Here is a 20,421-nt window from a genome sequence, read left to right on the forward strand (position 1 = left end):
CAGGGGGCAGCTCCTGTATTGAGCGTCTGCCCCCTAGTGGTCAGTGCACGTCATAGTGACCGGTCATTCCACCAGTCGTTCCACAGTTTGATTTGCATATTAGGGTTTTATTATATAGGATTTTTCCTTTTGTTTTAAAGTATTTATGGCTATTTATGAAAGTGATATTTCTAAAACATAAAAATAAAGCACTTAAAGAGGACTATGACTCTTAAGTTCCATAGAAAATTCTTCACTAAAGATAAACTTTCTTAAATATTTTTTTTTATTGATTTCAGAGAGGAAGGATGAGGGAGAGAGAGAGAAGCATCATTAGGAGAATCATTGATTGGCTGCCTCCTACACATTGGGATTGAGCCTGCAACCCGGGCATGTGCCCTGACTGGTAATTGAACCATGACCTCTGGTTCATAGGTCGATGCTCAGCAACTGAGCATGCCAGCCGTGCTGAAGAAAACTTTTAAAATATGAATTAATATTAGCGATCAGCAGTTTAGAAATGTCATTACCATAATGCACAGGGAAAGGAAAACATCAGTTTCCACCTGAATATTTCTTTTCTCATTATGTATGAAATATTATATAGGGCTGAATAACTAACTCATGCCTTTCTAAGCTCAAATGCAGGTTCACATTTCAGGAAAGCCATTTGGTGGTATCTTTTTAAACACACTACCACACAAGCAAACATATTTCTAAATGTCCTCCTGTTTCTGCTGATACACTTACTGGGATCTGAATATTTAGTCAAAAGCTTTTCTGGGACTTACTGGAAAGGACACTGGGGAATGACTGAATCTAATTCTAATTTTGTCAAGCATTCATGAACTTTTAATAGAAACTAAGTAATGGCATCAAACCTCCATCTTAACTTGTAAGAGACAAAGCAACAATATCTTGATACTTGGCCTGGAAGTGTAAGCAGATCACAATGACAGGACTGAAGGCATTGCGATCCAAGGATGTACTCCGGCAAAAGTTAGACTTTATAAATCTTCAACTCTGGAGGTTCAGAGTCAGCTAACCACTGCACACCTCAGCGCTGGGTGTTTAGAAGTTAAAGGGATATAATGTCAATAACAGCAATATGGGATGAAAAGAAGGGTCTGTCACCATTTTTTTAAATTACTTTTAATAGCTGGACCCAACCCCTTGGGGAAAAGAACAGTTAACTCCTTTCACTTAACGGAGGACTTGGGTACACAGAGAGTAAACTGCCGAGCTGCCGAGGGGCCAGGAACAGGCTCAGTCACATCAAAGAGGACACAGGCCCCCTCGGGGGTGTTCCAAGATGCCCCTCGGCAAGGACACTCACCCCTTTCCTCACTGACCTTCCTCTTCTGTCTTCCCTCACCCGAAACTACGCCAAATCCAGAAACTCCTCCAATCCCACCCGTTTTCCCTCCTCTAAGCCTGGAGGAGGGTGACAGAGTTAATGGATGTTTTAGGTTAAAAACGAAGACCCCAAAACCACTTTGAAATTGAGAAAGCAAGGAGAGGAAGGGCTTGATTCTCGGAGGAAGGACACAAGTCAGCACAGTGGCCACTTCCCTCGGCTGCGAGCCCAGACATCACCTCATCAAGCCAGCCCCTCCAGTCAGAGAACAGGAAAGAGCGCGGGTCGCAAACAGGTCCGCAAAGGGACACCGGGCTGCCCTGGGGCCGCTTTCGCAGGAGGCCTACACACACACTCAGGTCTGACAGCACCCCAGCTGAAAGGATGTACTGGCCCTTTAAGGAAAGCAACTGGTAGACTTCCGTCATTTAGCCCACCTTCAACGCCCGCCGTGGATTTAAAGAATAATTCAGTACCAGTTACCTGCTCTGCCTCTGGCACATCTCTTCCAGTACAGAACACCGACAATCCCAAGAACATGAGTCAAAATAAAGATGGCTGGTGGCAAGTAAGATGAATCTAACAGAGGCATTTCCAGGCCGGTCCTTTCTCCTCCAGTGAGTTAGCCACAAGCCCACAGCTCGGGGCAGACTTCTGAATGCCTTTCTACTGAGGTTACTGCTGTCCTGCACTATCAGCAGAGGCAGAAGCCAGCAGTTCAGAGTGTCAGAAACTTCCTGGCGGCTTCTCCTCCATCTCGCCTGACTTTTGCAGCTGGCAGTAGTAGACAGAGACGAAAGCTGTACAGTGTATCTCAGGCGAAGCCCAGGAAACAACTGGGCAGAGGGGGCGGGGGAGGGGAAGGAGGAACCAGGAGAGTGAAAGGGGAGCCTAAGCGAGTGTTGAGCTGACTCAAACTCTATCTCTGGCATCCTCTGTTCAGCTTAAACAAACAAACCTCAGACCCTCTATGAGAAGGGAGGGTGTCAGAGGACATCACACTCAACTTTCCATTCCCAGCTGGATGGAATGCCAGACTTCAAGATGAAGCTAAAAGGAAAAGTCACATAAGTCCTAGGGAACCATTTTCAGGAAGAAGACATATATAAGTGTCCACCCTGGCACAGTCGGAGGGCAACTCTTCCATACCCACAGCCCAGGAGGAGGAGGCAAGGGACCTGAACATCACAGCAGAGAGGATCGCATACAGAACAAGTCCGTGAAACAGACCTGACATCAAGGCATGATAAAGATGAGCAAGGAGAACAAAAAGCCACCTGATTTGTAGTACCTGTCCAAGGGGATAACAGAACACTCAATGGCAGCAAAAAACAATGCCTCCCACAATACTGGGGCCTGCTTACAAATGAAAACTTGATATGGGCACTGTAGCAGGCAACTTAAGACACTTCACCACTACACACCTACTAAAATGACTAAAATTACAAAGCATGACAACATCAAGTCTTGCCAAGGATGTGAAGCAGCTGGAACTCTGACATATCTGGTGGCGGTGTAAATTGGCACAACCACTCTAGTTTGGCAGGTTCTTAGAAAGCTAGGCATACACATACCAGGGGACCAAACACCATCACTCCTAGGTATTTACCCCCCAAACATGAAAACATGTGTCCACACAAAGATGTGAATGTTTATAGCAGCTTTCCTAAAAATAACTAAAGACAGCTAACAATCCAAATGTCCATCAACTGGCGAACTTACACAATTGTGGTGCAACCGTACAATGGAATACAACTCAGCAACGAAAAGGAACAAACTGCTCATATACACAACAGCAAGGATGAATCTCAAAAGCATTATCCTACATAAAAGAGGCCAAACACAAAAGGCTACATACTGTATGATTCCGTTTATATGACGTCCTAGAAAAGCGAAACTATAGGGACAGCAATCAGATAAGTGGTTACCAGGGGCTGGGGATGAGGGAAGGGAATTGACTACAAAAGAAGGCAGGGAACTTTAGGGAGTGATGGAAATGTTCTATAAGCTGATGATTGGGATGATGGTTCCACGACTGCAAACATTTGTCAAAACTCACGGAACTATATGCCCAGGAGGTTGAGTTTTATTATATATAAATTATACTTCAATAAACCGAACAAGCCCATTTAAAAGCTGGAAAGAAGCCAAGAAGTCTGCACAGCGTAAGCTGAATATGCAAAGTCCTCACAGTGTCACTGTCCTCCCCTCTTCTACTTTTCTCTGAAGAGATACTTTACAAAATGAAGTGTGGACACACAGCATAAAAGGGGAGATCCAATAGCCGAGAGTACATCTAACATCCTCTGTGATGCCCGTACCCTTCACTCAGGGAAGAGTTAGAGCCTCATCTTTTTACTAAACTTGCTCTTTATTTGTATGGTGCCTTTTGCACTATGGCATATAAATATGCTGTATTCTCACAAATAAACTTTAAAAAATGCAAACTGCTTTAATATTTGTAAAGTTAAATTTTAAAAAAATAAAAGGAAGTGTTTTAGATTTGAACAATCTGCTAACTAGATTAGCAGATGGAAGAACTAATAAATATGAATGTTTTAATCTGGCATCAAGATCATCTACAATTTTGCTCTAACCTACATTTCAGTCATTGAGTATTTATTGTGTACTATGTGCAAAAGGCCCTGTTCCAGGTACCGGGGACACAATGAGCAAAGCAAAGCTCTTCCGGGGCTTATGCACTTCGAGCAGAATAAGGTAAAACAGATAAATAACACGAGTAAATATACAGTTTGTCACATGAATGCTATGGAGAACACTAAGGGAGATGAAGAGAAGAAAGGAGGGTCAGAGGGGGAAAGTTTACAGTTTTATGTATATTGTGGTCAGGGAAGACTTCTCTAATAAGTTGACGTTTGAGCAGAGACCTACAGAACAGGAGCAAACAAGTCATATGGCTAGCTAGAGAAAGTATGAGTTAAAGAAAAGAACAAGTGCAAAGTCTCTAACGCTAAAGCAGGTTTGGTGTGTTGGCAGGTTTGGTGTGTTCAGGGAACATCGAGGAAACTAGAATGGCTAGAGCTAAAAGAAAGACGGGAAGAGTGCAGAGATCTCAAGCCAGATCACCTAAGGCTGTACAGGCCATTTGTAAACATTGGTTTTTGTTCTAAGTGAAACGAGAAACCTTTGAAGGGCTTAGTGCAAGAGAGTGACATGACTTAACTTGGATTTTAAAAGGATCACTCTTACTGCTATATTAACAGACTATTGAGAAGCAAGAGCAGGAACAGGGACACTAGTTATAATACCATTACAATAACCCAAGTCAAAATTGGTAGCTGAGAAATGATAATAGCTTGGACCAGGGTGTGGTGGTAGAGACTGTGAGATGTGGTCATAATCTGGATAAAAAATAAAGAATTATCAGGATTTGCTGATAGACTGAGTGTCCAGTAGAGTGAAAGAATAGAGTCAAGAAAGACTCCAAAGTTTTTGGCCTGAGAAACGGAAAAGACAACTGCTATTTCCTAAGATAGGAAAGAATACCAGAGAAGCAGAGTTTGGAGTTCACTGTGGTTGTGGCTGTTTGTTTTGGGGGGGGGGTGGGGGGGGGCGCAGAGGTAGGAATTCCCTTTTGAATACAGTAGATTCGAAATGCCTAGTAGACCTTCTTAGTGGAACTTTAAATATGCAATTGAATATATGAATCTAGAGTTCAGGGGGAAACCCAGGATGAAGTTTTAAAGCCAGGAAATTGATTGAGATCATTTAGGGAGTAAACAGAAAGAAAGAGATCAAGTTCAACGACTAAACCTGGAACTCTCCAACATTAGATAGGGAAGAGGAAGAACCACCAAAGGAGACTGAAAAAAGAGAAGCCAGTGGATTAGGAGAACCAAGAGCAAGCTGCCCCAGGAGCCAGGTGAAGGAAATGTTTTAAGAAGTAGTAATTACTGGCTGGCATGTTTCAGTGGTTGAGCATCAACCTACCAACCAGGAGGTTGCGGTTTGATTCTAGGTCAGGGTACATGCCTGGGTTGCAGGCTCGATCTCCAGTGTGGGGGGTGCAAGAGGCAACCGATCAATGATTCATCATTGATGTTTCTATCTCTCTCTCTTCCTCTCCCTTCCTCTCTGAAATCAATAAAACTACATTAAAAAACAATATATATTGTTAAAAGTAGTAATTAAGCATGTCAAAGCCGCTAATGTGTCATGATGAGATTGAGAATTGACCACTGAATTTAGCAATGTGGAGGTCACCAGTGAATTTAAGTAGGGCAGTTTTGACGGCATGGCAGAGGAAGATCTGACTGGAGTGATTCAAGCGAGAATGGGATTCATGGGGACGTAAAATACAATCTGGTGACTATAGTTAATAATGCTGAATTGCATGTGTGAAAGTTGCAAAGAGAGTAGATCTAAAAAGTGCTCATCACCAGAAAAAGAAAGCTGAAGGTAACTATGTAAAATGACAGGTGTTAACTAGACTTATTGTGGTGATCACTTCACAATGTATATAAGTATCAAACCATTACACTATACACCTAAAACTAATATAATGTTATATGTCAATTATATCTTAAAAACTAAATGTAAAAATAAAAAAGAAGGAATGGAAAGAAATTAGTGTCAACAAAAACAACTTTTTCAAGGACTTTTGCTGTAACAGGGAACAGAGAGAAGGATGTAGAGTCAAAAGAGAATTTTTCTTGACATGTGAAATATACAGTGTTTGCTGAAGGGAATAAGCACTAGAGAAGAAAAATTAATAGTGCAATCCAGTGGATACTAAACTGGAGCCCCCTCTGGGCTGTCTTGTGAAACAGCATTTCATTCATTCATTCGATTTAAAAACATGGAGCATTACGCTAGAGCTATGATGGTCAAAGAAGATGGCCATGTTTGGAAGGTCATTTATTATACTATACTAATAGTATAATATACTAACATTTATTGAGCAGCTACTAGAAAGCACTTTCACATTTGTTACTTCTTTAATTCTGATAATGTACCCTAAAATATCCCCATTTTAGAAATCAAGAACTTGAGGCTTAGAAAATTCAAGTTATTTTGTCCAAAGTAACAAAGAAAGATAATGAACAGACATCAGAACTTTTATCTGTCTGATTTCAAGTCAATCAATATATTTTACCACACTGCCTCCCTTTGCTAAAACTTTTTGGCAAAATAAGTACATTAACTTGGAGTTAAACAATTTTAGATACTTACGTTTGAAAAACTTCCTCTTTGCAAAACTTAGTCTGTACATAGCTCCACCCAGCTCTAAGGAAAGATTCTCAAGTTGAACACAAAACATTATACTAGCTCTATTACCATTGTACAACTGTCTTCTTGCAATCTTATATATTCACAATATTTTCATTTCCCAATGTGAAAGTCATTTCTCTGCCTTATTCTGTTACCAGATGGCACTGTAAAACTGGCTAAATTAGAAAATAATTTAGCATGCTTGTGTCATTCAAAAATTACCTAGGCAAGTTTAAGGCAAAGAAGGACAAAGCGCCGAAACCGGTTTGGCTCAGTGGATAGAGCGTCGGCCTGCTGACTGAAGGGTCCCAGGTTCGATTCCGGTCAAGGGCATGTACCTGGGTTGCGGGCACATCCCCAGTTGGAGATGTGCGGGAGGCAGCTGATCGATGTTTCTCTCTCATCGATGTTTCTAACTTTCTATCTCTCTCCCTTCCTCTCTGTGAAAAATCAATAAAATATATTTAAAAAAAAAAAAAAAGGACAAAGCACTAAAATATCAAGATACATTCTGAATCTGTTATTATTAGAAAATACAATGAAAGATACCCCAAAATTTACTCTTCGTAAGATCTTCATTAGATAGCATGCTATACCTTGGATACACCATTTTTCTACATATGATGGGTAAAATGTTTGTTTCCACCCTTTGTGTATATGTGTATGTGTGTTTGTTGAAGGAAGAAAGAAAAATAAATTTTTCACTTGGCAAAACTAAAATGGATCTGTGTGCTATCATTTACAGGAAGTGGTTAGAGACTGGCAGGAGGGAGTGACTAGTTTCATTTTAGAGATCATTTACTATACAAAGAATGGGCCATTTAAAGTCATATTTAGCACCCTCCAGGGTATCCCTAGCTAACAGCCAATGGGCAGGGTCCTAAACCATCAAAGAAACCTTGTAGAAAGAAGCAAGAATCTGAACTTGGTTAAGATTTTAGACCTGCCTCTCTTTAAGATTACTTCACTCACAAGAATTTAGGACAGTTACCCACAACCATTACCCACAAGAAATCTCAAAATAAGGCAATACCCCAGAATCACTTTAATGTCTATGACTGAGATGAAAGCAACCCTGTGAGAAGTGAGGCCGTATGTTTTATTCAAACTGCCATGGTGTTACACTTAGTCTCAAAATAGCACATGTATTAGCATAACTTCAGATACTGACTAAAAATTTAAGACCCTCAACCAAAGGGCTTGTTTGCATGCGTATAAACCTAACCAATGGACCCAGACAACCAGGGGGGTGAGGGCATGAGTGGGGAATGGGAGGGGCAATGGGGGGGATAAGGACACATATGTAATACCTTAATCAATAAAGAGAGAAAAAAATAAAAATAAAAATTTAAGACCCATCACAATTAAAATTTTTGAAATCTAGAAAAATAATGCTTATAAAGAGAAACCTTTTTAAATTTATATTATAATTTTAATATTTTTAATCATATATACATATATGTGTGTGTGTGTGTGTGTGTGTGTGTGTGTATATATATATATATATAGTTAAAATTTTGGTAGAGAGACTAGCATATATCTGATAGGATGGATGGGAAACCTTGGCTTCTGGAAAGGGCAGGATCCAGGCATTTAGCCTGGCCCTGAGCTCTTGTCCTCTTTCTCCTCCCATAAATCCAACAGACATATAACTATAGCTAGGCAGAGGACATGGACTTCACAGAAGCTAACCAGAAGACATCCTGGCTCCTGTCTTTAATGTTTAGCAATGTAGGACTGAGACAATAACAAACATGGCAAAGGCCCAGAATGCCTTTTAAAAATCTTCTACATACCTAAGTGTTACTAAATACAATAAAGTTAGAAAAAGCTCACAAATTTCTTGCTCAGTAGCCTAAATGCCATGAGCATTCTAGAAGTATGGTAATTACAAGATCAACCTGAGGCCAGACTGCCTGGGTTCAAATCTAGATTCTACTATATATGTCACATTACCAACTTTCAGTAAATTACTTAACTTCACAGAACCTCAATTTCCTCATCCACAAAATGATTATAATAGTACCTGTCTCATATAGTTGCAGTGAGGATTAAATGAGTACACGCATTTAAACTGCTTAGATAGTGCCTGGCACACAATATATGCTCCAAATTATTAGCTACTATTAATCATTATTTGGAGGAGCAGCAAACCACATCTGACCACAAAGACCTCTAAATACTGCTCAGACTGTACAAAACTTTGGTAAACTAAAAATTTACCTAATCTAAATTGCCTAATCCCAGTCTCCAACCTGCCAATCCTGTCCTCACTCACTGTGAGATTAATTACCCCTGAAACATGCATGGTAACTGGAACATCTTAAATGCTCAGTAGACAATCATTTGTAACTTCATTCTAAAACTTTTCATTACCCACTGCCAGCAAATTAAGTCCAAAACTCTCCGGCTTTACAATACTTCCCTCATTTACCCTGGAATGTATTTCCATCCCATCTCCACATCAAAATCCCATTCCATGGACCAGCTGAAAGTCAATTTTCCCTGGGATAGACTCCCTCTATCCCAGTGAGAAGTAAACCTCTCCTTCTCTAATAACAATTTGTGGAATGAGTGGGTGAGTGAGTGGTGGGTGAGTGGATGGATGGATGGATGAATGGGTGGGTGATGGACAGATAGATGAATTAATGAATTAGTAATGAACAAGAGCACTGTGAGAGCCAGGAGTATAAGAGGGGAACATACTAAAAAGAGCAAAACTGCAGAGAAATGGAAGCATGGAACAGAGTGTAGAATCTCAGAAGAAAGTGGGGGAGGATGGGTGGGCGGGAGGTAATCAACCAAAGACCTTGTATGCATATATGCATAATCCATGGACACAGACAATAGGGTGCTGAAAGCCTGGGGCGGGTGGGCAGGGGCAGGCTGGAGGGGGTCAATGGAGGAAAAATGGGGACATATGTAATACTTTCAACAATAAAGAATTATAAAAGAAATAAAAAATAAATAAAAAGAGCAAAACTTAGTAAATAAACCAGGAAGATTCCCAAAATATAAGCAGCTCTTGGGAATTTATATATTTTGACAACAAAAGCATACACCAGAGAGCAAGTGTCTGTAAAACCAAGTCACAGTGTCACAGTGAGGATTAAGTGAGAAAATGCATGGACTATCAGTCACAGTTAACTCATTGTTAACTACTGTTATTATTGTTACCACACTAGAGCATTTATGCCCTAGCTGAGTGGCAAATCCTCTTCAGTGGCTATGTCAAGATAAAGTGTGTGTTGCACTAGCTGGTTTGGCCAGTGGATACAGCGTCAGCCTGCGGACTGAAGGGTCCCAGGTTCGATTCCAGTCGGGGGCACGTGGTGTGCAGGAGGCAGCCGGTCAATGTTTCTCTCTCATCATTGATGTTTCTATCTCTCTCTCCCTCTCCCTTCCTCTCTGAAATCAACAAAAAAAGAAAAAAAAAGATAAAGTGTGTGTTATTTAACAGCTCTAAGTCACCAACTCAATTAATAAATCAAATTGGGCTTCAATGGCATTGCTTCAAAAAGAGAAAGGACAAGAATTTTTAGTTAACCTTAACATCCATAGTACTATTTAATATAATCCCTTTCTTTGGGATTCTGACCATTTCCCCCTAACAAAATAGTTAAGATCTAACTATTAAACTTTTTCCAGGAAGGTCTGATAGTCAGTTATCTGAAGTAAATGGAGAAGATTCAAGGAAAAGAAGCGCTGTCTGTGGGTATTGCTTCTAAATTTTGCCAAGATTATTGTTGTCTAGAAGTATCTCTCATTCTAAGTGAATGCACCGTGAAAGTAAGTTAGCATCTTACTGCTATCTAGCCTACATACATTTTTAAATGCTCTTCCAAATTAAAAAAAAAAATGGTCTCAATGAGAACACATCTCTTAATGTGGTCTGGCTAAGAAACACATGATCACCTTTAGTTTTCCTGAGGCACCTTGAATACAAGAGGGCAGGAATGGGCATGCGCTGACAAAGGGATCAGGAGCTCAACAGTGAGGTAACCTGGCAGGCTTGCGGTAGCTACATTTGAGGTTCAGAAGAAGAGTCCAGGCCAACATAAGCATAGATGAGAGAGATCAACTTAAACTATTTAGCCATGGAAACCAAGCTTTGCACACAAAGAGCTCCCCCCACCCCAAAGAGCTAATTTTAGACTGTGAGACAGTTTCCAGAACCTGGCATTAGCCCTAAATAAAAAAAAGGAAAATCCCTGGCCAGGAGGCTCAGATCATTGGAACATCATCCCATACACCAAAAGGTTGCAGGTTTGATCCCCGGTCAAGGTGTGTATGGGAGGCAACCAATCAATGTTTCTCCCTATTTAAATTTAAAAAAAAAAATCAGTAAGTCAGCCAAACTTAGCAGTACTTAAGACAAATTCACATCTTTTGTTTTTGATCTAATATTTTTTTAAATGTACAAAGATGTACAAATATGCCACAATAAAGATAAGGAATCTGATTGGTCTCCCATAAGATTAGTGAGTTTCTCTCATTTAGAGCTTAAACCCCCAGTGACCTCTACTGGACAAAGACAGATACAGAAGACTGAGTTTTCTAGCCAAGACAAAGAGACGCTGTGATTGCTTTTATTCCAGTGAAACTCTCACACATAGAACTCTCATTATACAAGTTCAAGCTTGCCTCAAAACCCATATACACCCATAACATTGAAGGCAACAATATTAAGTCCAGTCAACTCATTGCTTTCATAGGAAACATTATGTCACCACAAAGTTGGTTGGCCTACTGGATGCCCAGTATTCCCAGCTTTGTGATGAGTGCTTAGAGAGAAAAGAACAGTCACAGGAGAAGCAGTCACTGGCAGACAACCTCTACCCCCCATTCCCTGCGATCTTTCCATTCCCAGAGCTGACTCACTCTCAGCTCAGCCCAGACTCTAGGCCAGCGTAGTGACCACTATGTGTGCCTGGTGAGTAATGCTTCCCCCATGCATCCCACCAGCTGCCTCTGACTTACGAGTCATAAAAGGAAATCTGGGTAACAGTTTTAAAGGAAAAGAACACAGGGATATATCCATTCCTCTCAACTCCCTGCAGGAACTCAGAGAGCTCTAGTGAAATCCCTCTAATGGCAGCCAGGTGGCAATACAAAAACAGGCTAAGGCAGAAACAACAGAGAGTAAATAAACCCTGACTCTAAAATCTGGGGACAACAATTTCTATTTTGGATCAAAACAAAAGTGATGGGCATGAGGCAGAGCCAAATCCACTCTAGGGGTTGGTTATGGTTCATTCCATTATAGATTCATTGTCTAGCAACAGCTTTCTGCAGTGGAGACTGTAAACTGACCCCAGTATCAGACCATCTGCCATCACTCAGCCTCATATTATGAGGCAAAACCCTAATGAAAATCAAATCTCAGGGGAAGGCAACAGCCTCTTAAGTACCTGCCCATCTATCCTCAAGTGTCCAGAGTAGGGATGAGAAAAAGGATAGCGCCCAGCTTTTTTTAATAGTGTCTGGCACATTTGATAGCCAACACATCCTACAATAGCAATAGTTCAACTTTCTCCCAAGACCATTCCTGCTGTATCTAACCCCTCAGACATGGATCTCTGGAGCTATCGCAAACATTCTGGAACTGTCTGCCAAGAGCTAGATAACCCAGGGAAATAGAGAAGAATCTTTGACACAGATAATTTACTTTAAAGATATTTTGAGCAATAATCTTTGATGAATTCTCAAACAGCAAAAGTATAATTAACTAAGACCCAATTAAATTGGGTTTGTACCCCAAATACATAATATCACTAATTTTAAAAATGTTTTTGAAATCCGGTTACTTTCAGTAGTTGCCTACATTTTTTCTCATCCATGGGTCCCTGATGCCTGGGAAGAAAACTATTATCCAGCTCACTTTCTGACAAAACACAGCATATTCAAGATCCTGATTTATGGAAGGGAGGCAGGGAGGCAGGGAGGCAGGGAGGCAGGGAGGCAGGGAGGCAGGGAGGCAGGGAGGCAGGGAGGGAACTAGGTATGATTATTACCTATGTCGGAATCACCTAATTGCTAAGACCAAAAAACTATTTACAAAAATTTTCAACAAGGATTAAAACACAAAGTGCCTTTTGGTTAACCCTGGATTAACCAGAATATTTAGTTAAGCATGTATCAGATTATATCGCTACATTTAGCAGTTTGAGAACTTGAAAAGGAGGTTATAGTTCCAGCTCTGTCTCTAGCTTATGACTGCAGGATTATTTAATCACACTGGATCTATTCACTCATTCATAAAATGAGTAAACATTCTAGCTCTCTAAATTATTTTCCAGCTCTAAAATTCTGTGGATCTGTAAAATATTTAGTTGACTAGGTTCTGTGTTAATTAACAATAATAAAAGTAAAATTACAAAGCCAGTCTTATCATGGGAATTGGTATGTGTATAAACCATTACAGCATAAGGCAAAATAAATACATGTTGTGTCATGAGGGTGGCAAGACCACAAGAATTTGGTGTAGGAAACTTTAGAAACTCAGTCAATGGAATGGCCATTTCCAACTACAGAAATTAAAAAAAAAATTTAAGGCTTCCATGAATGCAGCATATAACCTAGGTCTGGAAGAATGTATAGGAGATCAATAGTCTGAAATGACAGTAGATGAAAGAAAGAAGGTACAAAGTGAAGCTAGAGCACAGTGTTTGTGTAATTAAGAGAGAGAGAAGTTGAGAAGATTCACTTCTCCCAACTCTAAGTTACACGTGACAGACTTAACATGCACATTTATCTCTGTTCCCTTCTGAAACCTTAGAAAATGACAGTAAAGGAATAAAAATGGCACAAAAAAAGAATAAAAAATATCAACAAAAGTTTGATAAACTGGAAAGTGAATAGATAAATGATTACTAATTTAAGTTTCAGCTTTCTCTTTCTGCTAACTGCCAGTGAGGAACGGGGAACAGTAAGTAACAAGGTGCTACAGGACTCCAGAAAGGCTCAGGAACTGGAAGCACCAGGAACTCTGAAGGCTTGTGGGGAAGGGAAGGAAAGCTTCGGGGTGAAACTGGTGGAAAGTCTTCAGGCCCTCATAAGGTCAGAAGGGAGGTGCTTCACTGAAAACAGGGATATTAGGTGAAATCTGACATAATGAACAACAAGCCCCACCCTCCTGCCCCATGGCCCTGCTTGGAGAAACCCCAGAGCTTAAGAGGCCCCAGACAGATGACTAGCCATTTCCTCTCTGTGGAAATGGACCTCCCTACCCAGTCCTATTCATTAAGAGCATAACAAGTCCCACCAATCAGCTTTTTAGGGCCTAATTCTTAAATATGAAGACCAAGAAACATTAGACATTTTAAGAGAGTCTCTAACATGAAAGACAGAGACCAAAATGAAGGAACAGAGAAGCTTGAAACAGAGAACATACTGGATGCAAAGGAAACCATTGAGGGAATTGTAATTAATATCCTCAGAGAGCCCTAACAGGCAATATTGCCACAGAACAAAAACAAGTAGTCTAAAAAAAGGGATATTCCGAGAATAAGAAAAAAACATTTAGAAATAAAAAAATATGATAGCAAAAATAGTTAAATCTAAAGAGTTGGAAGACAGAGCTGAGGATCTTTACCATAATTAGAGCAAAGAGAGAGAAAGAAAAAAAAATGTAGAGGGAGAAAAACCAGAGGAACAACCAAAGAAATCCAATATCTAACTAATAGAGGTACCAGAAAGAGAAAATGTAAGAGAAAAAAGTATATCAAAGAACTAAGTAATAAATAAAAGATGTGTTTTCAAATAAAAAAGACCCATAGAGAACTCAATTCAGCAAATGTAAACAGACCCTCACAATGCAGGGCATCATGTTTCAGAATATTGGGGATAAAAATAAAATCCTAAAACCTATCCTCCCAAACCAGGTCACAAACAAAGTCAAGCACCAGAATGGCACTGAACTTCTCAATAGCAAAACTGGAAGCCAGGACACGGCACGCCTTCAAGATATATTCTGATGGAAAGTCATTCGCAACCCAGAAGTCTATAACAAAACTCTTTAGTTAAATGAACAGTAGAATAAAGACATTTTCAGATACGCAACATCTCAAAAATATTTATCGCTCATGTATCTCTTCTCAGGAAGCTACTCTAATATATATTCCAATGAAGAGATGGAGTAAATCAAGAAAAATAACAGCATAGGACCCAGGAAACATGGGATCCAACAGAGAGGTGAAGGAATTTCCCAGTGCGATGGTGAAGGGAAGCCCCAAAATGACAGATTTACTAAACGCTAGAGTTGGAGAACAGACTTGGAGAACCGAAATCTCCTGGGGGATGTCTCAAAAAGATATATTGAACCAAAAGATTACTTGATATATTGAAACATACTTAGAGTTGTTTTATAGTCCCATGGGAGAGTGTGACGATAGGTACACAGAACAGTAAACAAATGGGCAATTATTAATTCCAGAAAAAAATTAAAAGTTGGTCAAGAATGAAAATGTAGTTACAGAATACTATGTGACTCAGATTTAAGCAATATAATGTAATCATAATAATCTAAACACTGAATACCATGATGGTAATAATGTGTGACGATGGAAAGAAGGGGGAGGGGAAGGGTATATGTTAAGGGGGCAGGGATGAAAGAACTAAAACCTAATCTTTTGTAGAACATCAATAGATTAATGGGCCACCTAAAAAGGAGTTCTTTTCCTTCCTCATCAAAAAATAAATAAATGAAAGTTATTTGGAATCCCAGCCCCCACATGAATCCACTTAACATTCTGGTTGACTGACCAATGGGACTATTTCTCCTGTAACACTGTTCGACCTCCTGATTAAGAGCCTTTACCTCGCCCTAGCTGATTTGGCTCAGTGGATAGAGTGTCAGCTTGTGGACTGAAGGGTCCTGGGTTCGATTCCAGTCTGGGGCACATGCCTGGGTTATGGGTTCCACCCCCAGGGGGGGTGCAGGAGGCAGCCGATCAATGATTCTCTCATCATTGATGTTCCTATCTCTCTCTTCTTCCACCTTCCTCTCTGAAATTAATAAAAATATATTTTTTTTAAAAAGCCTTTACCTCATAACCAAAGAGAGAAAGGAGCTGTAGATATTATGGGGCAGGTACAAATAACATGTTCAGGCTGACTCACTAATTCAGTGAATCAGGTGATGACTCTGAAATGCAATATCACAGATTACCCCAAAGGGGCTCCTAAATCAAACCCACCCTAGAGAACATTTTTCCCTGGGTCCTTTGGCACTTCAGGTTAAAAGTCTCCTCTAATGATTTATTTCATGAAGATGTACAGGAAAAAGCACAGCTAACAGGGAAGAGAAATACTGCTAACTAAAGCCCAGGGAAGTCCAGCCCCTTCTCTAAGAACAAGTTATCTGACCCAGTGCCTCCAGGTTCATGTTAAAACTCCAAAGATGAGTTTTAATCCCACAGTGCACCTAGTAGCACTGTCCAAAAACAGAACTCATGATCAGCCAGATGGATGCAACAATTGAAGACAGTACCAAGTACTAAGCAAAGCTTTCCTCCCTCCCATTCCAATTTCAGGATTTTTCTTTATTTTTTACTAGAGGCCCAGTGCACAAAAACTTGTGCACTGGGGGGGTGGGGGGGGAAGGATCCCTCACCCCGGCCTGTGCCCTCTCGCAGTCTGGTACCCCTCGGGGGATGACCACCTGCTGGCTTAGGCCTGCTCCTTGGGGGATTGGGCCTAAACTGGCAATCAGACATCCCTCTGGCAGCCCAGCAGCCCTCAGGGGATGTCCACTTGCCAGCGGGGAGCAGACCTAAGCTGCAGTCAGACATCCTTAGCACTGCTGAGGAGGCAGGAGAGGCTCCCACCACCACCGCTGTACTGGCAGCCATCAGCCTGGCTTGTGGCTGAGCAGAACTCCCCCATGTGGGAGTGCACTGACCACCAGAGGGCCGCTCCTGCATTGAGCGTCTGCCCCCTGGTGTTCAGTGTGTGTCATAGTGACCAGTCATTCCCAGTCTTTCTGCTAGGGTCAGTTTGCATATTACCCTTTTACTATATAGGATAGAGGCCTGGTGCACGGGTGGGGGCCGGCTGGTTTGCCCTGAAGGGTGTCCCGGATCAGGGTGGGGGTCCCGCTTGGGTGCCTGGCCAGCCTGGATGAGGGGCTGATGGCTGTTTTCAGGCTGGCCACACCCCCTTCAGGGTGGGGGTCCCCACTGGGGTGCCTGGCCAGTCTGGGTGAGGGGCTGAAGGCCGTTTTCAGGCTGGCCTGTGACTGAAGCTCCCAGCCTCTCCTTTTTTTTTTTTAATTCTGGGATTTATTTACCTTCTATAATTGAAACTCTGTTGCCGTCACTGGCGCTCCCAGCTCTGAGGCCGTGGCTGGCTGAAAGCAGGTATCTGGGGTTTGTTTAGCTTCTATAATTGAAACTTTGTTGCTTTTGGAGCTGTTGCTTTCGGAGCTTAGAGCAAGCCGCGGCAGGCAGGGAACCTTGGCTTCCTCCATCACTGGAGCAAGCAAACCTCCTGCTTGCTTCAGCTGCGTGGCTGCCAGCCACCATCTTTGTTGGCAGTTAATTTGCGTATCTCACTGATTAGCCAATGGGAAGCATAGTGGAGGTATGGTTAATTACCCTTTTTGTCTTTTATTAGATAGGATTTTTCTTCTTGCTTATGATATATCTTAAAGAGAGGCAATATCTTCTGCTTCTTGGTGGTGTGCTGTGTTACCTATCTCCATAAAAATGATAAAGCTATGCTATCTTTCCCCGGATATTCCTTGAGAGACCTGAATCTGAGGCAGAGTGATAGCAATTAATATCCTCTCTTTAACCTTTTTGTAAACTACTGATTTAGCCTTCAAACTTAGAATCACACAGACGCTGGTAGTGGTAAGGCATAGAGGTGACTAGGAGCACTCTCTTACTACTAGGGGCCCAGTGCACAAATTCATGCACCTTGAACTGTGGGCCGCGAGGCTGCGGTGGGCATAGGGGTGGGTCTCAGCCCATCCTCCACACCCCCGCCCGGCTCCTCCCGCCACGGCCCCGGTCCCATCTGCTGGCAGCCCCACTTCCGCCGCCGCCGCCGCCCCCACACGCTGATGGCGTTAGCCCCATTCACACCCGCTGACGGCGCCGAGCGATTGGGGCTGGCACCAGCAGTGAATGCAAGCAGGGCCGGCGCTGTCAGTGGGTGCCAGCAGCAGCTGCTGCCCCAATAGCCCCTCAGGAGCAGAGGGAGGTGGAGAAGCCCTCAGGGGCGATTGGGGCCGGCAGCTGCCATTCATGCCTGCTGACAGCTCTGAGTGATTGGGAACGGTGCCAGGTGCCAGCAGCAGGTGTGAGTGCTGGGCAGGACCACAGCACGCAGGGGCAAAGAATTTTCAGTAACCACCAGAGGCTCGCCCCGATGACATCAACCAGCACCCCGCCTTGGTCTGGCGCCATCACTCACCTGCTCCACCATCCCTCCACAGCCAACACCCACCATGTTCCGCACGCTCCCCTGGCGGTCAGCGCACGTCATAGCAACGGGTTGTTCCGCTGTTCGGTCTATTTGCATATTAGCCTTTTATTATATAGGATTATATAGGATAAATGAGAGCCTGTATATCCAATCAACTTAGTGCTTTGCATTATGAAAGGATACCAAAACTTAACTATCCCTCCTCCTGATTGTAAGTTTTCCTCACTTATCAGCTTCATCCATATATATACCACAAAGGGCCCCCAACTCAAAGAAGAAAAAAAAACTTAATCGAGGTTGAAGCAAAGATCCAACTCTTATTAAACACTAGAGGGAACCAGAGTACTTGGGCAATAAAGTCGAGTACCTGAGATTTGATCTTCTGATATCTAGGCAAATTCCGGTATCTTAATAAATCAGGGGGACATTCCACACCTCAAACCACCATGACACAGACCTCAATTCCAAGACACAGACCCTGCTAGCCATGGAGCTGATCAACAGAGTGCAGTGAAAGAAGTCCAGAACTGGCATAGGATATCTCACCCAGATACAGACACAGTACACCCAAAACATGCATAGGCTTGACCACATGCTCTGAAGGGCTTATGAGAAAGAAACTAAAAAACAGGTGATGTTTTGCCCTAGCCGGTCTGGCTCAGTGGATAGAGCTTTGGCCTGTGGACTGAAGAATCCCGGGTTCGATTCTGGTCAGGGGCACATGCCTGGGTTGTGGGCTCGATCCCCAGTAGGGGACGTGAACGAGGCAGCCATCAATGATTCTCTCTCATCACTTATGTTTCTATCTCTCCCTCTCCTCCGAAATCAATAAAAATATATTTATAAAAAAAAAACAGGTGACATTTCTTCTGATCTATGATAGTCAATCATTCTGACTGTCCAAGCAACCATGCTATTCAACACCTCCCTTCTGTGCCGCAGTCAAGGTTCCTGTCTCCACCTGTTCCGTTGACATCATCCTGTCATCATTTTTTCTTTGAAATTCCTTTGATGAAAAATGAGTCATCTCTTCCTGCCAACACAGGCCTAAGCCCCTTCCAGGCAATTCATTCTTTTAGTGCAGCAATTTTCAACCAGTGTGCCGTAAGAGACACACCAGTGTGCTGCAAGAATTTTTAAAACATACAATATCTGACTTTTTGTCGGGGTCACTAACCTCTTTTCCCTTAGATTGTCAAATTAAAAAAATGACAACAGTCAACACAACAGCCATCTGGTATAAATGAATCAAAATTATACCTTTTTTTTTTTTTTTTTTGGTCAAACTGTCAAATATATATTTTTTTTGGTGTGCCACAGAATTTTAGTAGTTTATGTGTGCCATGAGATGAAAAAGGTTGAAAATCGCTATTTTAGTCAATCCTCTGGGGGCAGAACCCCTCCCATGGCTCCTCCAGCTGCTATCTACACATCTCCCAAGAAAGAATGTGTCAGAGCAAGATCAATAGCCTAAAGGAAAAACGTAAAAAATGAAAGACATGAGGTTCTTGGTGGAGCTGGGAATGGGGCCTGGAACCCAAAGCATAAATGATCTATTCTAGAGAGATACAGTTGAGAGGATAAATAAGAACTAGGGTAGGACACAGAGGGTCACACTTAAAACTCAGAAACATTTCAACCTCAGAGCATTCAACTTGAAAGATTTGGTTCCCAATACAAAGTACCATCAATTATTCTGCAAGAACTGATTGTAAACTAAATTTCTCACCTTGAGTCTTTGAGGCCATAGTAACCTGTCCAGTGCTCAAGGTAGAGATGCTCAAACTTCAAGATTCATGGTGGCAGGGATAAAGGGCCAAGTACAAATTGACAAAATGCTATTCATATATACACTCACCCTAATTTTTTTAATCAGGTTTACTGAATTTATTTCACATACCATACAATTAATTCATTCTTTTAATTGCTGAAAAATATTCCATTGCATGAATATGCCACATTTTGTTTATTAATTTGTCAGTTGGTGGATATGTGAGTTGTTTCCATTTTTGAGCTATTATGAATAATGCTGCTATGAACATTTATAAACAAGTTTGTATATATATATATACATTTTCATTTCCATATGTCTTAGTGGAAGTGCTGGGTCATGTGGCAACTCTATCTTTAACTTTTTTTTTTAATATATCATTGATTTCAAAGAGGAAGGGAGAAGGGAGAGATAGATAGAAACATCAATGATGAGAGAGAATCATTGATTGGCTGCCTCCTGCATGTCCCCCACTAGCGATCAAGCCTACAACCTGGGCATGTGCCCTTGACCAGAATCTAACCTGGGACCCGTCAGTCCGCAGGATGACACTCTATCCACTGAGCCAAACCAGCTAGGGCTCTATCTTTAACTTTTTGAGGAACCACCAAATTGTTTTCCAAAGCAATTGCACTATTTTACATTCCCACCA

The 20,421-nt window shown here is 41.7% G+C and overlaps 1 protein-coding gene across 15 annotated transcripts in view; it reads right to left on the minus strand.

The window, feature by feature from the left end:
• MACF1 (microtubule actin crosslinking factor 1) overlaps positions 1-20,421 on the minus strand; it is a 342,588-nt gene that overhangs the window by 230,295 nt on the left and 91,872 nt on the right. The window contains exon 1 of one of the 15 annotated variants that reach the window (XM_059690077.1): positions 1,820-2,096. The exons of the other annotated variants lie outside the window; for them this stretch is intronic. Within the exon in view, the coding sequence (XP_059546060.1) occupies positions 1,820-1,928 (109 nt within the window). The 5' untranslated portion in view covers positions 1,929-2,096. Of the gene's footprint in view, positions 1-1,819; positions 2,097-20,421 lie in introns of those variants that run through there. 15 annotated transcript variants of the gene reach the window in all.

Source organism: Myotis daubentonii, chromosome 3 (assembly GCF_963259705.1).
Source record: "Myotis daubentonii chromosome 3, mMyoDau2.1, whole genome shotgun sequence".
NCBI lineage: Eukaryota > Metazoa > Chordata > Mammalia > Chiroptera > Vespertilionidae > Myotis > Myotis daubentonii.